This window comes from Ornithorhynchus anatinus, chromosome 5 (assembly GCF_004115215.2).
Source record: "Ornithorhynchus anatinus isolate Pmale09 chromosome 5, mOrnAna1.pri.v4, whole genome shotgun sequence".
Taxonomy (NCBI): domain Eukaryota; kingdom Metazoa; phylum Chordata; class Mammalia; order Monotremata; family Ornithorhynchidae; genus Ornithorhynchus; species Ornithorhynchus anatinus.
Genome location: NC_041732.1, coordinates 66,085,441 through 66,102,371, shown reverse-complemented (window position 1 = coordinate 66,102,371; position 16,931 = coordinate 66,085,441). Strand labels below are relative to the sequence as shown.

At 45.8% G+C, this 16,931-nt stretch overlaps 1 protein-coding gene across 2 annotated transcripts in view; it reads left to right on the top strand.

The window, feature by feature from the left end:
- The window catches only part of TNFRSF8 (TNF receptor superfamily member 8), a 75,905-nt gene extending 61,025 nt beyond the window's left edge, over positions 1-14,880 (top strand). For both annotated transcript variants that reach the window (XM_029064647.2, XM_029064646.2), the window contains exon 11: positions 12,044-14,880. In XM_029064647.2, the coding sequence (XP_028920480.1) occupies positions 12,044-12,285 (242 nt within the window). In that variant the 3' untranslated portion in view covers positions 12,286-14,880. The remainder of the gene's footprint in view (positions 1-12,043) is intronic.
- The last annotated feature ends 2,051 nt before the right edge of the window (positions 14,881-16,931 follow it).

Sequence of the window (16,931 nt, the reverse complement as noted above, 5' to 3'; positions counted from 1 at the left end):
CCAGAGGGCAGGGCAAGTCTTAGGGAATCCTCCTTAAACTTCTCCCATCTGTATCAAGACCAGAGCAGGCCTGCTTCCCTGGTTGTGATTTCCAGAGCTCTGACCTGCTCTGTTCTTTCACTTCCAGAGGTGGGAGAAAGGGGGCTTCCAGAGGCACAGATGTCCAGAACATTGCTTCAGAGATCCCTTCCAGGCTTGCCTTAAAATGGGAGTGATGGACTGAGGTCAAGACAGGTCAAATAATTTTTCAGAATGAGACTTCTTCCTTTTTACCCTTCTTCCCTCCCCCCAACCCCATCTGCCACTCTCGCCTCTCTTCCCTTTCTTTCTCTAACCTCCCTCTCTGCTTCCCTTCCTCTTTTACCATCCTCCTCAATCCTCTTTATCTGCCTCCTGTCTGTTCCCCTTTTCCTGGCCTGTTGTCAGATTCAAGATATAAGAACCATCTTTGCCCCCTAAATTAAAAGGGGCCTGACAATCCCTCCTAGCCATTCCACGAATAGCATGTAATAATGATGGCATTTGTTAAGCGCTATGTGCCAAGCACTGTTCTAAGTGCTGAGGGAAGGAAGTGCCGGAGCAGTCAGCACTTCATCTCTGCCACCCCCTGATCCCTGCTTAATCAGGTTGTCCCACATGGGGCCCCATTTCCAGATCCCGATGAGGGAATTGAGGCACAGATAAGTGATTTGCCCAAAGTCATACAGCTGACAGGTGGTGGAGCTGGGATTAGAACCCATGACCTCCGACTCCTAAGATGAGATGAATCAGCTGGTTCTATGGCTTTATTTCAGGATTCCAAATTGGCACAAGAAGATCTAAAATCTTGTAGTTTCAGAAGTGCAAAAACACATTCCAGGCACTGATCTGCGGAAGTGGGGTTTTCCTTATAAACCAGGTACAGTCAACAGCAAAGTAAAAGCCAAACAAACCAATATTTGCCATTCTCTTGGGCATTTTTCAGCCCATGGGGAGACCTAGGAAAGCCTGAACTTCAAACTCCAGAAGTTCTCTCTCTCACTGGATAATACTGCCTCCAACCAATATAGCACCCTGACAAACTTGAAAATGCCCCCAGTAAAAGGCCCTCAACCCTTTTACTACCTCTTGAGGGGAGTCGTTGGAGGAGAGGGTTGGGGGGGGTAACACTTTGATCATTTTCACCATCCCCTGTATCCGTTTCTCAAGTGCTATACTTAGTCAGAGCTTGTGTGGGCACTCTGCTGGCCTTCCATCCGGATAGGATTAAACATTTCTTAAATGATAGATCTAATATAGAAAGGCAGCCAGAAAGGTTAGCAAAATGATGGGGGCATCAGGAAGGACATAGAGAATAAAAAATGGGCCAGAGTTTTGCTGCTAGAAATCATGGGGTGGGCATTACCATGGAACATTGCCTGCAGTTCTGGTCACTGAAACCTCAGAAAGGCATAATCATAATAATAATGATAATATATTACTAATTTATCTATGTACAAAAAGCAGCATGGCCTAGTGGATAAGCACGGGTCTAGGGTGCAGAAAGACCTGGCTTTTAATCCCTGCTCTGATATTTGTCTGCTGTGTGTCCTTGGGCAAGTCACTTGGCTTCTCTGTGCCTTAATTATCTCATCTGTAAAAATGGGGATTAAGACTGTGAGCCCCATTTGGGACAGACACTGTGTAAAATCTGATTAGCTTGTATCAATCCCAGCACTTAGTACAGTGCCTGACACCATAAAAAAAAAAGTGCTTATGAAGAACCAAACATTCTGTTAACTGCTGCAGCAGGTATAAAATAGATTAGGCACAGTCTCTGTCCCATATGGGGTTCACAATCTAAGAGGGAGAACAAGTATTTTATCCCCATTTTACAGATGAGGGAACTGAGACACAAAGGGGAGGTGTCCCAGGCCCCTGCTCTTTTCACACTGGCCACACCACTTCTGGATATTGCTAGAGAAGATACAGAGGAGGGTGAACAAGATGATTATTTATTCATATTAACATCTGTCTCCCACTCTAGACTGTAAACTTGGTTTGGGCAGGGAACATGTCTGCTAATTCCATTGTATTGCACTCTCCCAAGCATAAGTATGATTGATTGATCAGGAAGATGGAGCTGTTTCCACACAGACAGGACTTTTCAGTTGGAGAGACCCAAGCTGAGCAGGGACATGACTGTTATTTATAGAACCAGTGAAGGGTGAAGCAGCGTGGCTCAGTGGAAAGAGCCCGGGCTTTGGAGTCAGAGGTCATGGGTTCGAATCCTGGCTTGGCCACTTGTCAGCTGTGTGACTTCGGGCAAGTCACTTAACTTCTCGGTGCCTCAGTTACCTCATCTGTAAAATGGGGATTAAGACTGTGAGCCCCACGTGGGACAACCTGATTCCCCTGTGTCTACCCCAGTGCTTAGAACAGTGCTCGGCACATAGTAAGCGCTTAACAAATACCAACATTATTATTATTATTAAGGGTGTGGACCTGCTGATCACAATTGCAGTTCACCTGTTAGGACCATAAAAAAAGGAAACACTGTTTAATACAGCAGCCTGAATTTGTCACCACAGGAAGCTGTGCTGGCAGAAAATGTAAATAGTTTCAAATTTCAAATATTAATTCATTCATTTGAATTTATTGAGCACTTACTGTGTGCAGAGCACTGTATTAGTTGCTTGGGAGAGTACCATATAAGAGTAAACAGACACATTCCCTGCCCACAATGAGTTTACAGATTAGATGGAGATGGAGACATTAATAGAAATAAATAAATAACAGATATGTATATAAGTGCTGTGGGGGTGGGAGGGTATGAATAAAGAGAAAAGGTGATGCAGAAGGATGTGGGAGAAGAGGAAATAATATTATGTAATAATTATAATAAATAATATTTATTATTATGTTAAATGCTTGCTATGTGCCAGGCACTCTACTAAGCTCTGGGATGGATTACAAGCAAATCAGGTTGTACACAATCTCTATCCCCATGGAGCTCCCAGCCTCAATCCTCATTTTACAGATGAGGGAAGTGAAGTGACTTGCCTAAGTTCACGCAGCGGACAAGTGGCCTAGCCGGGTTTAGAACCCATGACCTTCTGACTCCCAGGCCCATGCTCTATCCACTAAGCCGTGCTGCTTCTCTAGGAGGGCTTAATTGGAGAGGGTCTTTTGAGGAGATGTGTCCTTCATAAAGCTTTGAAGGTGGGGAGGATGGCGGTCTGGTGTATCTGAAGCGGGAGGCAGTTCCAAGCTAGAGGGAGGACATGGGAAAGGGATAGGCAGCGAGATAGATGAGAGTGAGGTACAGTGAGTAGGTTGGCGTTAGAAGAGTGAAGTGTGCGGGCTGGGTTGTAGTAGGAAAGCACTGTGGTAAGGTAGGAGGGGATGAACTGATAGAGTGCTGTAAAACTAATGGTGAGGAATTTCTGCTTGATGGAGAGGTGGATGGGCAAACACTGGAAGTTCTTGAGGAGTGGGGAGACTCCTCATGCCACTGTTAGAGATAGTATATCTGGTGGGTTGAATGGCCCATTGGTCTGGCTTAATGCCCGTTTCTTTTGTTCTTTGCGTTCTTGTTTGGGAAAGCAATAATGCCTAGTGGAAAGAGCATGAGCCTGGAACTCGGGGGACCCGAGTTCTAACCCCAGCTCTGCCATTTGCCTGTTGTGTAGCCTTGTAGCCAGTCACCTTCTCTGAATCTCAATTTCTCCATTTGTAAAATGGGAACTCAATAACTGTTCTCCCTCACGTATGGCCTGTGAACCCCAAATGGGAAGGGAATGTGGCCGAACTAATTATCTTGTATCAACCTGAATGCTTAATACAGTGCTTGGCACACAGAGTTTAGCAAAAATTACATTTTAAACAAAAATACTATTGTTCCAGTTTTATTAGAACTACATTCTACTTGACTTTCCTAGTTTACACAATCAGAGAAGCAGCATGATCTAGTGGCTAGTGCATGGGCCTGGGAGTCAGAAGGATCTGCGTTCTAATTCCAGCTCCATCGCTGCTTGTCTGCTGTGTGACCTTGGACAAGTCACTTCACCTTTCCTTGCCTCAGTTACCTCATCTGTAAAATGGGGAATAAGATTATGAATGGGGAATAAGATTAAGATTGTGAGCTCCATGTGGGTCAGGGACTGTGTTCAGCCTAATTATCTTGTATCTACCCCAGTGTTTAGAACAGTGCCTGGCATATAGTAAGTGCTTAACAAATACCATAAAAAAGCAATCCATCAGTGGTATTTATTGAGCACTTACTATGTACAGAGCACTGTGGTTTATACATTCATCTTCACACTTGATCTCCTAGAAAATGCTTTCTTCTCCTGCATCCTCCATGTCATCTCTGATGCCCCTCTTCCTCTCTCCTCCTCTGCCCTTCCTCTTTTGCCTTCCCCCTACTTTTATCTACTCTGCCATCTCTAATGCTTCCTCAACTTCCACTTCTCCTTTTTCTCCTTGACCTTCAGCAGTTCGCCAGCACACAGAACCTGGGCACATCGTAAATCCTGGCACGAAACGGTCCCCAACGGACAAAAGGCTTTCCTCTTGTGCGTCAGAGGGTAGTTGAGCCTATGACAACAGACACCATGCCCGACAGTTCTCCTCACTTTGGGGAAGTGAGAGCCAGTCGTCTGGTATCATGTGACCATAAAGGCACCTGACTCTTGCCCGTGGTCAGAGCGAGCGGCCTGAAGGAAAGGCCAGGGGGAAGGTCGCAAATGCCAGTTTCCCCAGAGTCGGGGACCCAGCCAGGCTGGCAAAGAAAGACTCTTGGGGTGGCTGGTTGGAGAGCTTCTGTGACCCTACTGGGGTCAGCTTGAAGCGTGCGGCCTCTCTAGGTTGCTCCCACCAGCAGCGGCAGTTTCTCGGCAGCCAGGAAGGATGATGTGTCAAGGGCGGGAGAGCCCCAGTTGCTGACAGAGCAGTGCAGTTTCATTATTTACTCTTGGTGAATCCTCCCGGGTTCAGTCCAAGTGGTGCAACGCCCTTCTTCAACTCTTTTTCCTCAACTCCCTCGGGCGTTGTCCTGATTTGCTCCCATTATTCATCCCCCCTCCCAGCCCCACAGGGCTACGAGCATATCTGAAATGTATTTATTTATATTAATGCCTGTCTCCCACTCTAGACAGTAAGAGCATTGTGGGCAGGGAATGTGTCTGTTATGTTGTTACACTGTATTATTATCATTATTATCATTATGGTACTTGTTAAATGCTTACTATGTGCCAAGCACTGTTCTAGGCACTGGGTTGGATCTAAGGTAATCAGATTGCCCCAAGTGGAGCTCACAGTCTTAATCCCCATTTTACAGTTGAGTTAACTGAGGCACAGAGAAGTTAAGCAATTTGCCCAAGGTCACACAGCAAACTAGAGTGGAGCCGGGGTTAGAAACCACAGTCTCAGACTCCCAGGCCCGTGCTCTTGTCACTAGGCCATTGTACGCTGTGTGACCTTGGGCAATTCACTTAAGTTCTCTGTGCTTCAGTTATCTCATCTGTAAAATGGGGATTAAGATTGTAAACTCCATGTGTAACAGGGACTGTGTCTAACCTGATTAGCTTGTATCTACCCCAGGGCTTAGAACAGCGCTTGACGCATAGTAAGCGCTTAACAAATACCACCACTCTTATTACTACTCTCCCAAGCTCTCAATACAGTACTCTGCACACAGTAAGCACTCAATAAATATGATTGACTGACTGACTGACTGACTGCCTTCACTACCCTAGAGTCCTGCTGCCCCAAGCTCCTGGCCAGAGGAGAAGGGAGCCTCATCTCCATCTCTAATGCTCCCTCATCTCCCACTTCTTTTTCTCCTTGGCCTTCAGTGGTTCCCCAGCACACACAACCTGGGAACATCATAAGGGCTGGGACGAGACAGTCCCCAATGGACAAAAGGCTTTCCTCTTGTGCATCAGAGGATAGTTGAGCCTATGACAACAGACGCCAAGCCCGACAGTTCTCACTTTGGGGAAGTGAAAGCCAGTCTCCTGGCTTTTTCTGCCAGGGGCCTCGTTTCCAGCCTGCCGAACCCTGGCCTGCTGACTTTCCCTCTTGGGGATAGTCTGGGCTAAAGCGTGGTCCTGGGAGGTTGCCCAGAGAGAAGAATTGACTGGCTCAGGAGCTTTGGTCATAGCTCAGTCCAGGGAGGGAAGGGTGGTAAGGGCCAGGGGATGTGGCCTTCTGTTACCAGGTGGAGTCTCAGTGGGCTGGGAGGCTGGAGACCGTGTGGCCCGGTGCACCTCGTGCCGGGTTCAGCCCAGCACCATCCCAGGCATGGCTCCTGCCAGGGCCAGGCAAGTCCAGTAGCTCTGGCAGTGGCGGCCATGGCACCAAACTAGAAATGGCAGGATTTTCGCTTCCAGTGGGCAATGCAGCACCTCTATCATCACCTTCCAAATGCGAATTTCTGGTGATTTCCAAGTTGAGGCTGTGGTGATCCCCCCCACCCCCCCAAAAAGCAACAACAAAAAACTATACTGTGGGGGACCCGGTGCTGCCAAACGTAGTATTAACATGAACAGATGGTCTTTCCTCTTCATCCAAGTCAGCCCCAAGGGTTCATGGGTTGTCCCGAGCTCTGGCAGAACCTTCTCGTCAGGCTCATGATGTTGGGCTTCAAGACCTTGCACTGAGAAGAAGCTTGGATCAGTGGAAAGAGCCTGGGCTTGGGAGTCAGAGGTCATGAGTTTGAATCCAGGATTTGCCACTTGTCAGCTGTGTGACTGTGAGCAAGTCACTTAACTTCTCTGTGCCTCAGTTACCTCATCTGTAAAATGGGGATTAACTGTGAGCCTCATGTGGAACAACCTGATTACCCTGTATCTACCCCAGCGCTTAGAACAGTGCTCTGCACATAGTAAGTGCTTAACAAATACCAACATTATTATTATTTTTATCTATCTTTGCTGTCTCCCACAATGCCCTGGTTTATGCTCTACCCTCCAACCAAGCTAATCTGCTTGCCATAACCCGACCAGAGATTCCCTGCCTCTGTGACAGTGTACATGTCATTCCCCTCGCCAGAAACCCCCTTCCACATTCTCTTTTCCAAAAGGGGTCTCTCCTTTCAAAATAGCTAAAAACCCAACTCTTCCAGGAAAACTCCCCTGAATGCTTCCACCTACCTTCATTCATTCATTCATTCATTACACTCTCCTAACCTTGGAGTGCTCACACCCACTTCTGGAAATGTTGGGATTGTAGGTGTCTGTCCTTTGGGTTTTCGGATTTCTTTTATATGTTGGTATGCTTCTTCCATCAGAATTTTATATTTAGTTGTTTCTTAGTGATTCTGCATTTGTATCATCTCACCCATCAGACTAAGATTTTCTCCAGTGCAGAGCTGTAACTTTCTCTTCCACTATCACCCTCCACCAGCACCTAGTATAGGGATCTAAAAATAATAATAATGGTATTTGTTAATAATTATACTATTTGCTAAGCGCTTCCTCTGTGTCAAATGCTGTTTAAAGCACATGGAGCTCACATTCTAAGTAAAGGGAAGAAAAGGTATTACATTCCCATTTTACGGATGAGGAAACTGAAGCACAGAGAAGTTAAGTGACTTTCCCAAGGTCGCACAGTAGGATTAGAACCCATGTTCTCTGATTCCCAGACCCAAGTTTTTCCCACTAGGCCACACTGCTTTCCATAAGTGCTTATTCTGCATCAAGCACTATTCTAAGTTTAAGGGTAGATACAGGTTAACCAGGCTGGCTCTGTACACAGAGGGTATTCCCCGAAGCCTGGCAGTCTGCTTAGCTCTGGCCGCTACTTCTCAATCTCTTTCACTGGCTCCTCCTCTGCCTCCCACCCTCTAACTGTGGGGGTCCTTCAAGGCCCAGTTCTGGGTCCCCTTCTGTTCTCCATCTCCACCCACTCTCTTGGAGAGCTCATTCACTCTCATGACTCCAACTACCATCTCTACACAGATGATTCTGAGTTTACCTCATTAGCCCTGACCTCTCTCCTTTTCTGCACACTCACATTTCCTCCTGCCTTTAGGATATCTCTACTTGGATGTCCTGCTGACCTTCCAAATTTAACATGTCCAAAATGGAACTCCTCCCCTTCCCAATATCTCTACTTGGATATCCTGCTGACCCTCCAAATTTAACATGTCCAAAACAGAACTCCTCCCCTTTCCTCTCAAACCCTGTCCTGCCCTTGATTTTCCCAGCACTGTAGGCAACACAACCATCCTCTGGCTCTCACAAGCCCATAACCTTGGCGTTGTCCTTGACTCATCTCTCTCATTCAACCTACTCCCTAGTCGAGTTGGTTCTACCTTCTCGGCATCACTAAAATCTGCCTTTTCCTCTCCATCCAAACAGCCACATTGCTGATCCAAGCACTTATCCTATACTCTGTACTACTACATCAGCTTCCTCATTGACCTCCCTGCTTCATGGCTTTCCCCACCCCAGTCAACACTTCACTCTGCTTCCTGTATCATTTTGCTAAAAATTATATTCAATCCACATCTTTCCATTCCTCAAGAACCTCAACTTTCCCAGACCTCCTCCTTATTGAACGGAAACTCCTTACCACTAGGTTTAAGGCACTCAATCAGCTCTCCCGCTCTTACTTCACTGGTATCCTACTACTACCCAGCCCACATGCTTCCCTCCTTCATTACCAACCTATTCACTATACCTCAGTCTAGTCTATCTTGCTGCTGAATTCTTGTCCATATCCTCTCTCTTGTCCATATCCTCTCTCCATTGCCGTTCATAACTGACAGACCATCACTCTCTCCACCTTCAAAAATCCTCTAAAATCACATCTCCTCCAAGAGACCTTCCCTAACTAATCCCTCATTTCCCCTACTCTCTCGTGCTTCTACATTGTTTATGCTCTTGAATGTCAGTCGATCGTATTTACTGAGCACTTACTGTGTGCAGAGCACTGTACCGAGAGCATGGGGGAGTACAATTTAATAACAAAATAACAGACACATCCCCTGCCCACAGTTAGCTAACATTGGATAATCACTCCACTCTCAGGACCTCAGCATTTATGTATATATCCGTAATTTATTTTAATGTCTGTCTACCCTTCTAGACTGTAAACTCATTCATTCAATCATATTTATTTAGCACTTACTGTGTGCAGAGCACTGTACTAAGCGCTTGGAAAGAACAACGTGTCCAACTATAATGTATCATACTCTCCCAAGTACTTAATACAGTGCTCTGTACTCAGCAAGCACTTAATAAATACCATTGATTGATTGATAAAGTCAATTAACACACTGGTTCTGGTTAACAGCAACTGTCTTGCTAGGACCCCACAATATTCGTGATCTAGAAATAAGAGATGAATGCGCAACTCAGTTATAAAATTAATTGGAGCAGATTGAAGGTGGACCCCTGACTCAGCTGTGTGATTTTGGGGTAAATCACTGAGCATCTCTGAGTCCCAGTATTGTAAGAAATACTACTAAAAATGATTGCCCAGTAAATTCCCTCTCAGGGAGAGTGCTAGGTCTTGTCTTGTCTTAGCTGTCGAGTCGTCTCCGACCCACAGCAACACCATGGACACATCTCTCCCAGAATGCCCTACCTCCTTCTGCAATCGTTCTGGTAGTGTATACATAGAGTTTTCTTGGTAAACTTGTGGAAGTGGTTTACCATTGCCTTCTTCTGCGCAGTAAACTTGAGTCTCTGCCCTACTCTCTCCCATGCCACTGCTGCCCAGCAGAGGTGAGTTTTGACTTGTAGCTGATGGCCTTCCACTTGCTAGCCATTGCCCAAGCTAGGAATGGAATGGGTAATAATAATGTTGGTATTTTGTATTTGTTAAGTGCTTACTATGTGCAGAGCACTGTTCTAAGCACTGGGGGTGATACAGGGTAATCAGGTTGTCCCACATGAGGCTCACAGTTAACCCCCATTTTACAGATGAGGTAACTGAGGCACAGAGAAGTTGAGTGACTTGCCCAAGGTCACACAGCTGACAAGTGGCAGAGCTGGTAGGCCTCTACTTGCCTCTCCCTCCCTTAGCCGAGACTGGTAGAGTACTGGAAACTCTCCAGGTGCGATGCTGAGAGGGGTTGTGCTAGGTACTGCCTTGGAAGCCTTTCCTGGAAGAAAGATGTTGTTTAAATCAGATGATTACAGTAGAAACAATTTCCTTCTAGAAGGCCTGCTAAAGACATGGTCAGAATTAATGAAGTATTTATGTGCAGATGACACTTTGAATTTTTATTGCATTTTCAGTTTTTCAGAATACATTGATAGTTCTCTTAATGTACTCTCACACCATCCCTTTGAGGTAAGCATTATTCTTCCTCTTTAACAGATAAGGAAACCTCGGTGCAGAGAGGTTTAAGTGACACTCCTAGCATCACACAGCAGAATAATGGCCAATCTTGGACAGGAACCCAGATCAACAGATTGCCAGGCCAATGTTCTTTCCATTAAGCCGCACGTACTTTATCGATGAAGGAGCCTATCACTAGAGACAAGCACCAACTAGAGGTCAAAACCCTTCCATCTCTGCCTGACCCAGGCTTGCTACTAATTATTAAGGCACTGTGGAAGGAGTTGGAGACATAGAAGCTCGGTATTTAGACAAGCTGAGATTCTGGATTCTAGCTTATCCCCCAACTGATTCCCAGGAATGTGGTTCTGTACCTTTCTCAAATCTCCAGTGAAATCCAGATTCATTTCTGGGAGTTGGTGGAGGGGCTGCACAAGCTCTTAGTGCAGTGTTTTGCCCATGGTAAGTGCTCAATAAATATGATTGAATGAATGTGGGACCCTTAAGCTCCTTGAACTCATAATCCTAGCAGGTCCACAAGGGAATTTGCTACAGGAGCAGTTCTTTCCTGCCAAGGTCCAATAGCAGCCTCTGTCAGTTCTCCCTGTTCCATGTCCCCTAGTACCTCTAGGCATATCCAAGCTTATGAGCAAGCTCAGGACAAGATGGGTACAATTTCTGAAAAAACAAAAATTCAAAACAAACAAGTGAAAAGTGTTAACCCTCAAGTCTGGACCTGGCAAACAATTTCACTGCCTCTGCCCAAACCGCTCCCTCTTCCACTTCCTTCTGTCACTCCAAGGAAAATCAACTTCTGCTGGCCCCTAGATGTAAATTCAGTCAATTGATTAATCCCAATGATACCAACAAATCAATTATATTTATTGAGTGCTTACTGTGTCCAGAGCACTGAACTAAATGTTTGGGATAGTACAGTACAATGGAGTAAATAATAATAATGATGGTATTTGTTAAGCGCTTACTATATGCCAAGCACAGTTCTAAGCGCTGGGGTAGATACAAGATCATCAGGTTGTCCCACGTGAGGCTCACAGTCTTAATTCCCATTTTACAGATAACTGAGGCACAAAGAGGTTAAGTGATTTGCCCAGAGTCACACGGCTGATAAGTGGCAGAGTAAGGATTAGAAACCATGACCTCTGACCCCAAAGCCTGTCCTCTTGTCATGATAATTATGGTATTTGTTAAGCGCTTACTGTGTGCCAGGCACTGTACTAAGCACTGGGGTGGATACAAGTGAATCGGGTTGGACACAATCCCTGTCCCACGTGGGGCTCAGTCTCAATCCCTATTTTACAGATGAGGGAACTGAGGCCCAGAGAAATGAAATGTCTTGCCAAGGTCACAGAGCAGATAAGTGGTGGAGACGGGATTAGAGCCCATGACCTTCTAACTCCCAGGCCTGAGCTCTATGCACTCTACCCTGCTGCCTCTCACTATACCATGCTGCTCCCTGTTCACAAGAAGCTTATAGCCTACCGGGAACTTAAAAGTCAGGTCCCATCAGCTCACTGTCCAATTTTGGCCACTGCAGGGTTTCTTTTAGGCTCCCAAGGCTAGGCAGAATGGATTAAGAATGACTATCCTTCCACTTACCTCATCAGTAAAATGGGGTTTAAGACTGTGCACCCCATGTGGGACAGTGACTGTGTCCAACACGATTACCTTGTATCTACCCCAGTGCTTAGAACAGTGCTTGACACCTAGTAAGTATTTAACAAATACCATCATCATTTATCAGCCTGACTTTATTCCTTTTTTCTTGTAGAGAAGATCTACATCATGAAAGCCGAGACTGTGATCGTGGGATCCATCAAGGGCTCAGTCAACGAGGCCCCCAAGGGCAAAGGCCCGGTGGAGCCCGGCTGTGAGAGTGAAGCCCTGGAGACGGACCAGACTCCACACTTCCCAGAGCAGGAGACTGAAATGTCCCCGGAGAGTCACGTCACGTTCTCTGTGGAGGAGGAGGGGAAGGAGTTCCACCATCCCACGGCGGTCTCTGGGAAATGAGATGGGGGGCCCCGGCGGGGGCCCTGCCAAGAAACAAGTTGAGCTGTTTACAAGCTGGATGTACCCTTTGGTGCGTTCGGTGGTGTTCTTCTCCTTGGTCAAGCCCGGGCAGCCTGGGGAGTGAGGATTACAAGGTGTGGCGTGGAGGCCTGGTATAGCCTCTACAGTTCATGGGAGAATCAGCCATAAAACTAGAAGGAACTAGGAGAGGTCATCTGGACCAGCCCCTTTCCTCTAAGCAGGTGAAAGACTAAATCGTACAGCACGGGCGAATCTGTTCTTTTCTTGAAGGCCTTTTGAGAGGGAGATTCCACAGCCACCCTCAGTAACCCAATCTGCATTTTTATCCCCGTCAATATTCCGGCATCTTTTCCTCGTGTCTCTCTAGTGGATTGAAAAACTGAACTTTTATTGCTGAATCACAGTATCGTGAAACATTAATGATAACCCAGCTCTTGACCACTCCCCACTATCCAGCAAACAGAATACTTGAATTGTCTCTAAACTTCAAATTGTCAGAGAAGATTGACCGGGCGGCCTGGAGATGGCCTTGGACACATCTTCTTCATCCGCTACAGGTCCTGGACTGGAGCTGAGCAAAGAGGAGCCCTTGCTCCACCCTGGTGGAAGGAAGTGGATCCATTCTCCTTTTCAAGCCTGGATGGGTCTGAAAAGGAAAAAGACAAGACTGACACCTCGTGCGTCGTCACTCCTCCAGCCACGGCCAAGGCCACGTTGGCACGCGATAAGCCCTGTCTTACTGGCACCGTTACCACCAGACTGGGCAACCCACTTGCTTTCAGCAGCTGAAATAGAGCCATCTGACTGTGGTTGCCTTATCTGAGTCACCAAGGACTTCTCAGTCAGTGATTCATATTCCCACTGTTGCCCTTACCTCATGCATTATAAGAGTCTAAACAGTGTCACCTGGGTCACCCAACCCAGTGGTACAAGCAACCCAGTATTCTTCCTCCTACAGTGTCAGTCAATCAGTGGTATTTACTGAGCACCTACTGAATGCAGAGCGCATTGAATTGAAAAATTGAATGATGGACAACCAACTTCTTTCCTAATGGGTGCCTCAGAATCTTGAGGCTTTCCTAAGCCTCAGGAGAGCCCCAGAGTCACACCTGACCCTGGGTGACAGATGAAGAATCAGGAGGCACAAAGAGTTTGAGCGGATTGGCTCTGGTCACCCAGATTGACTGGGCAGCACCAGGTGATGATGGATGGTCCTTGCTACGCCAGCTAATATGATACCCCAGGGCTCTAACATTGGATGAACTTTGCCCAATTCTGCAGTTTTACCCCACTGTTGCTACTCCTTCAACCAATGACCTTGGCTCCACGTTCATATGGAATTTTCCAGCCTCAGTGGTAATGCTGATCGGAAGAGAGATGGGCAGCGTGAAAATCCAGGATCTGGACATCCTGGACCCTCTAACCATTTTTTTCCTGTAGTGCCGAAGGAACCACTGTTGCCCTTGGACAACTCTAGACCAAAGGGTTCAAACACCCTCTGCCTCGCTGAAGGAGACTCACTTCATCCCTGCAAGCATCCCCAGGCCCGGGGGGAGCAAGAGAGGATGACTCTGTGAAGGGCAGCAGTAAGCCTCAGGAGTTCTGCTGATTGGCATCTGAGCATTTCTTCCTAGGGTTCAGATTACTTTTCTGGAAAAGGAAGAAGGGCTTTCCACGAGGAACTGTTGAGCTTACACGTTGGCTTGGTGATGGGGCTGGTTGTTTGGGTCAGGAAGCTTGGATGAATTGGAGTCTTTGTGAGAATTCTGGAGCAGTTTGGCCTAATTGCTGAGCCAAATCCCAAACTGTCTGTTTCTAAAATATTTTGACAAGACAGTCAGCAGTAAATATAAGTTTCATTGAGTGTCCTGGGAACAGAAGACTACTCTCCTGGGTATTTTTCCCAACCTTCCACTGACTTTACTTTCAGAACTTTCTAACTGAAGTTATAATTATGAGTTAACAAATGAAGTGGTTGCCCCTATAGGGATGCACATTTTACAGGCACAATGCTCTTTTTCCTGTTGTTTTCCTGAATGGAAACCTCCCAAGGGGCAGATTCTTGCCCCAAAAACCTTCGAGGAAAATTGTGCTTAGATACTCACTCATTCCTAGCAGTGAACATAGAACCGTTTCTTCCCACACTTCCGTATCCAAACTGGCTCGAGTTGTTGGACAAACATTCCCTAGTCCCCTAACAATGTTGTAGTCAAAATGTGTAGTGCAAACGTGTATGATAACAGAACTGAAAGTATCTAGAAGTCATTGCATGTACATATTCTTGGCTTCAAGTCCAGAATGCTGGACAAAGATGACTAAAGCCTGCTCTTGCCTTGGTTGAAAGGTCAGAAAGATCCATCTCCTGTGAGCCAGTTCTTTCTGGGATGCCTGCCACAATTTTGAATGTGAGTACATAATCCATATGTTTGAAGCTTGAGAAAATCTAGGGAAATTTAAAGAAAATCCAGTTGTGGAAGTTAGGAAATTGAACAAATATTTCAGCTCTTGAAACAGTGCTGGACACAATAGTGAGTGCTGAACAAATACCATAATAAATATTTAATTTCTGGTTGATTTTCACAGGAATCTGTCTACAGGGGAAGGCTGACTTTTGTGTTCACACGGCTCGGTGTAAAGATGGGGCAGGGGCTGTGGGGGGGTTGCACACATGGCCCGCTACAGCGTGGCAGTGAATTTATTTAGACGTATTGTGATTTGTGTGAGCAAGTGTGAGTCTCACTCAATTTTGGCCCAAGACCTGCAGCCTAGTTGGGCAGTCTCTTATCACTCTTTCTTCCTTTTTTTAATGGTATTTGTTAATAGTGAACTGCCAGGCACTATTCTAAGTGTTGTTTTCATTCAAGATAGTCAAATTGGATGCAGTCCATGTCCCATATGGGGCTCATAGGCTTAATCCCCATTTTACAGATGAGATAACTGAGGTATAGAGAAGTTAAGTGATTTGCCCAAGGTCAGACAGCAGGTAAGTAGTGGAGATGGGATTAGAACTCAGGTCCTTCTGACTCCCAGGCCCATCCTCCATCCATTAGGCCACACTGCACTTTTTATTTTTTCAATGGTTAAGCACGTACTATGTGCCAGGCCCTTTTCTAAGCACTGGGTTAGATACAAGGTAATCAGGCTGGACACAGTCCCTGTCCCACATGGGGCTCACAGTCTTAATTCCTATTTTACAGATGAGTAACTGATCTCTCCCTAAGGCAGAACTACTACTGGGATAACCAGGATTACTGGCCTGGTGACAAGAGCTGGCTAGCAGACTTTGGGATTTGGGGCTCAATTCAGTGGGATGTGGAGCCAGTGGGAAATGCAGCCCATAAAGGTGCCTTTCTGAGGCCCTCCCCACCTCTCACCTCTTTAAACCTGTGAAGGATTTAATTTTCCAGTGAAAATCATCATTCAATTAAGCTGCTCCTTCCTGTATAACTGTATGGATGAAGCAATGACCGAAAGATCCCGGAATTAGCTGAACTCTTGGAAAAGAATGGCATATTTATTAAACAAACATGATGCTTTAATCATTCACCAGAAAACAAGAAAAAATACTCATCGGTTGCCAGGAACACTGGAAGTTTTGTCCTGTAAGGGTTTAAGATGTTAATAGCAAGGTCATTGTTAACAAGGTAGCTAATGAGCTAAAAAGGTTAAATGTTACTCTCCAGGAGGATATTCTCTGATGATTTACACGTCACAGGTTCCATTTTTCTGGCTGGTTATATATCAGCCAAAAAAAGTAAATATCTCATTAAATCAATTTCCTGTTACCATTAAAGCCACAGATGCTGTAAATAGTCTTAAAAATAACTACACATTGATTGTCAACTTTTTTATGGTATTTGTTTAGCACTTACTACGTTTCAAACTGTTCTGAGCACTGGGGTAGGTACAAATTAATTATGTTGGATACAGTCCCTGTCCCGCATGGGGCTCAAAGTCTAAGTAGGTCGATACCATTTAATCAGTTGTATTTAATGAGTGCTTACTGTATGCAGAGCATTATACTAGGTACTAGGGAGAGTACAGTATAACAATAAACAGACACATTCCCTGCCGACAATGAGCTTATAGTCTAGGGGGAAGACAGACATTAATATAAATAAATAAATTACATACAGGTACATAGGTCTTGTGGGGCTGGGATGGGGGATGAATAAAGAGAGCAAGCCAGAGTGATGCAGAAGGCAGTAGGAGAAGAGGAAAGGAGCTTAGTTAGGGAAGATCTCTTGGAGGAGATGTGCCTTCAATAAGGTTTTAAAGATGGGGAGAGTCTGTTGGATATTAAGAGGGACAGCGTTCAAAGCCAGAGGCAGGACATGGCCAAGAGGCCAATGGCGAGATAGATAAATCAAGGTAGAGTGAGAAGGTTAGCATTAGAGAAGCCAAGTTTGCAGGTGGGTTGTAGTTGTGCAGGAGAGTAGCGAGTTGAGGTGGGGGGAGAGGGGGAGGAAAGATGTGATTGAGTGCTTTAAAGCCAAGAGGGAGAAGTTTCTCTTTGATGTGGAGGTGGATGGACAAGCACTGGAATTTTGGGGGGAGTGGAAATATGTCCTAAATGTTTCTGTAGAAAAATAATCCAGGCAGAGGCATGAAATATGGACTGGAGT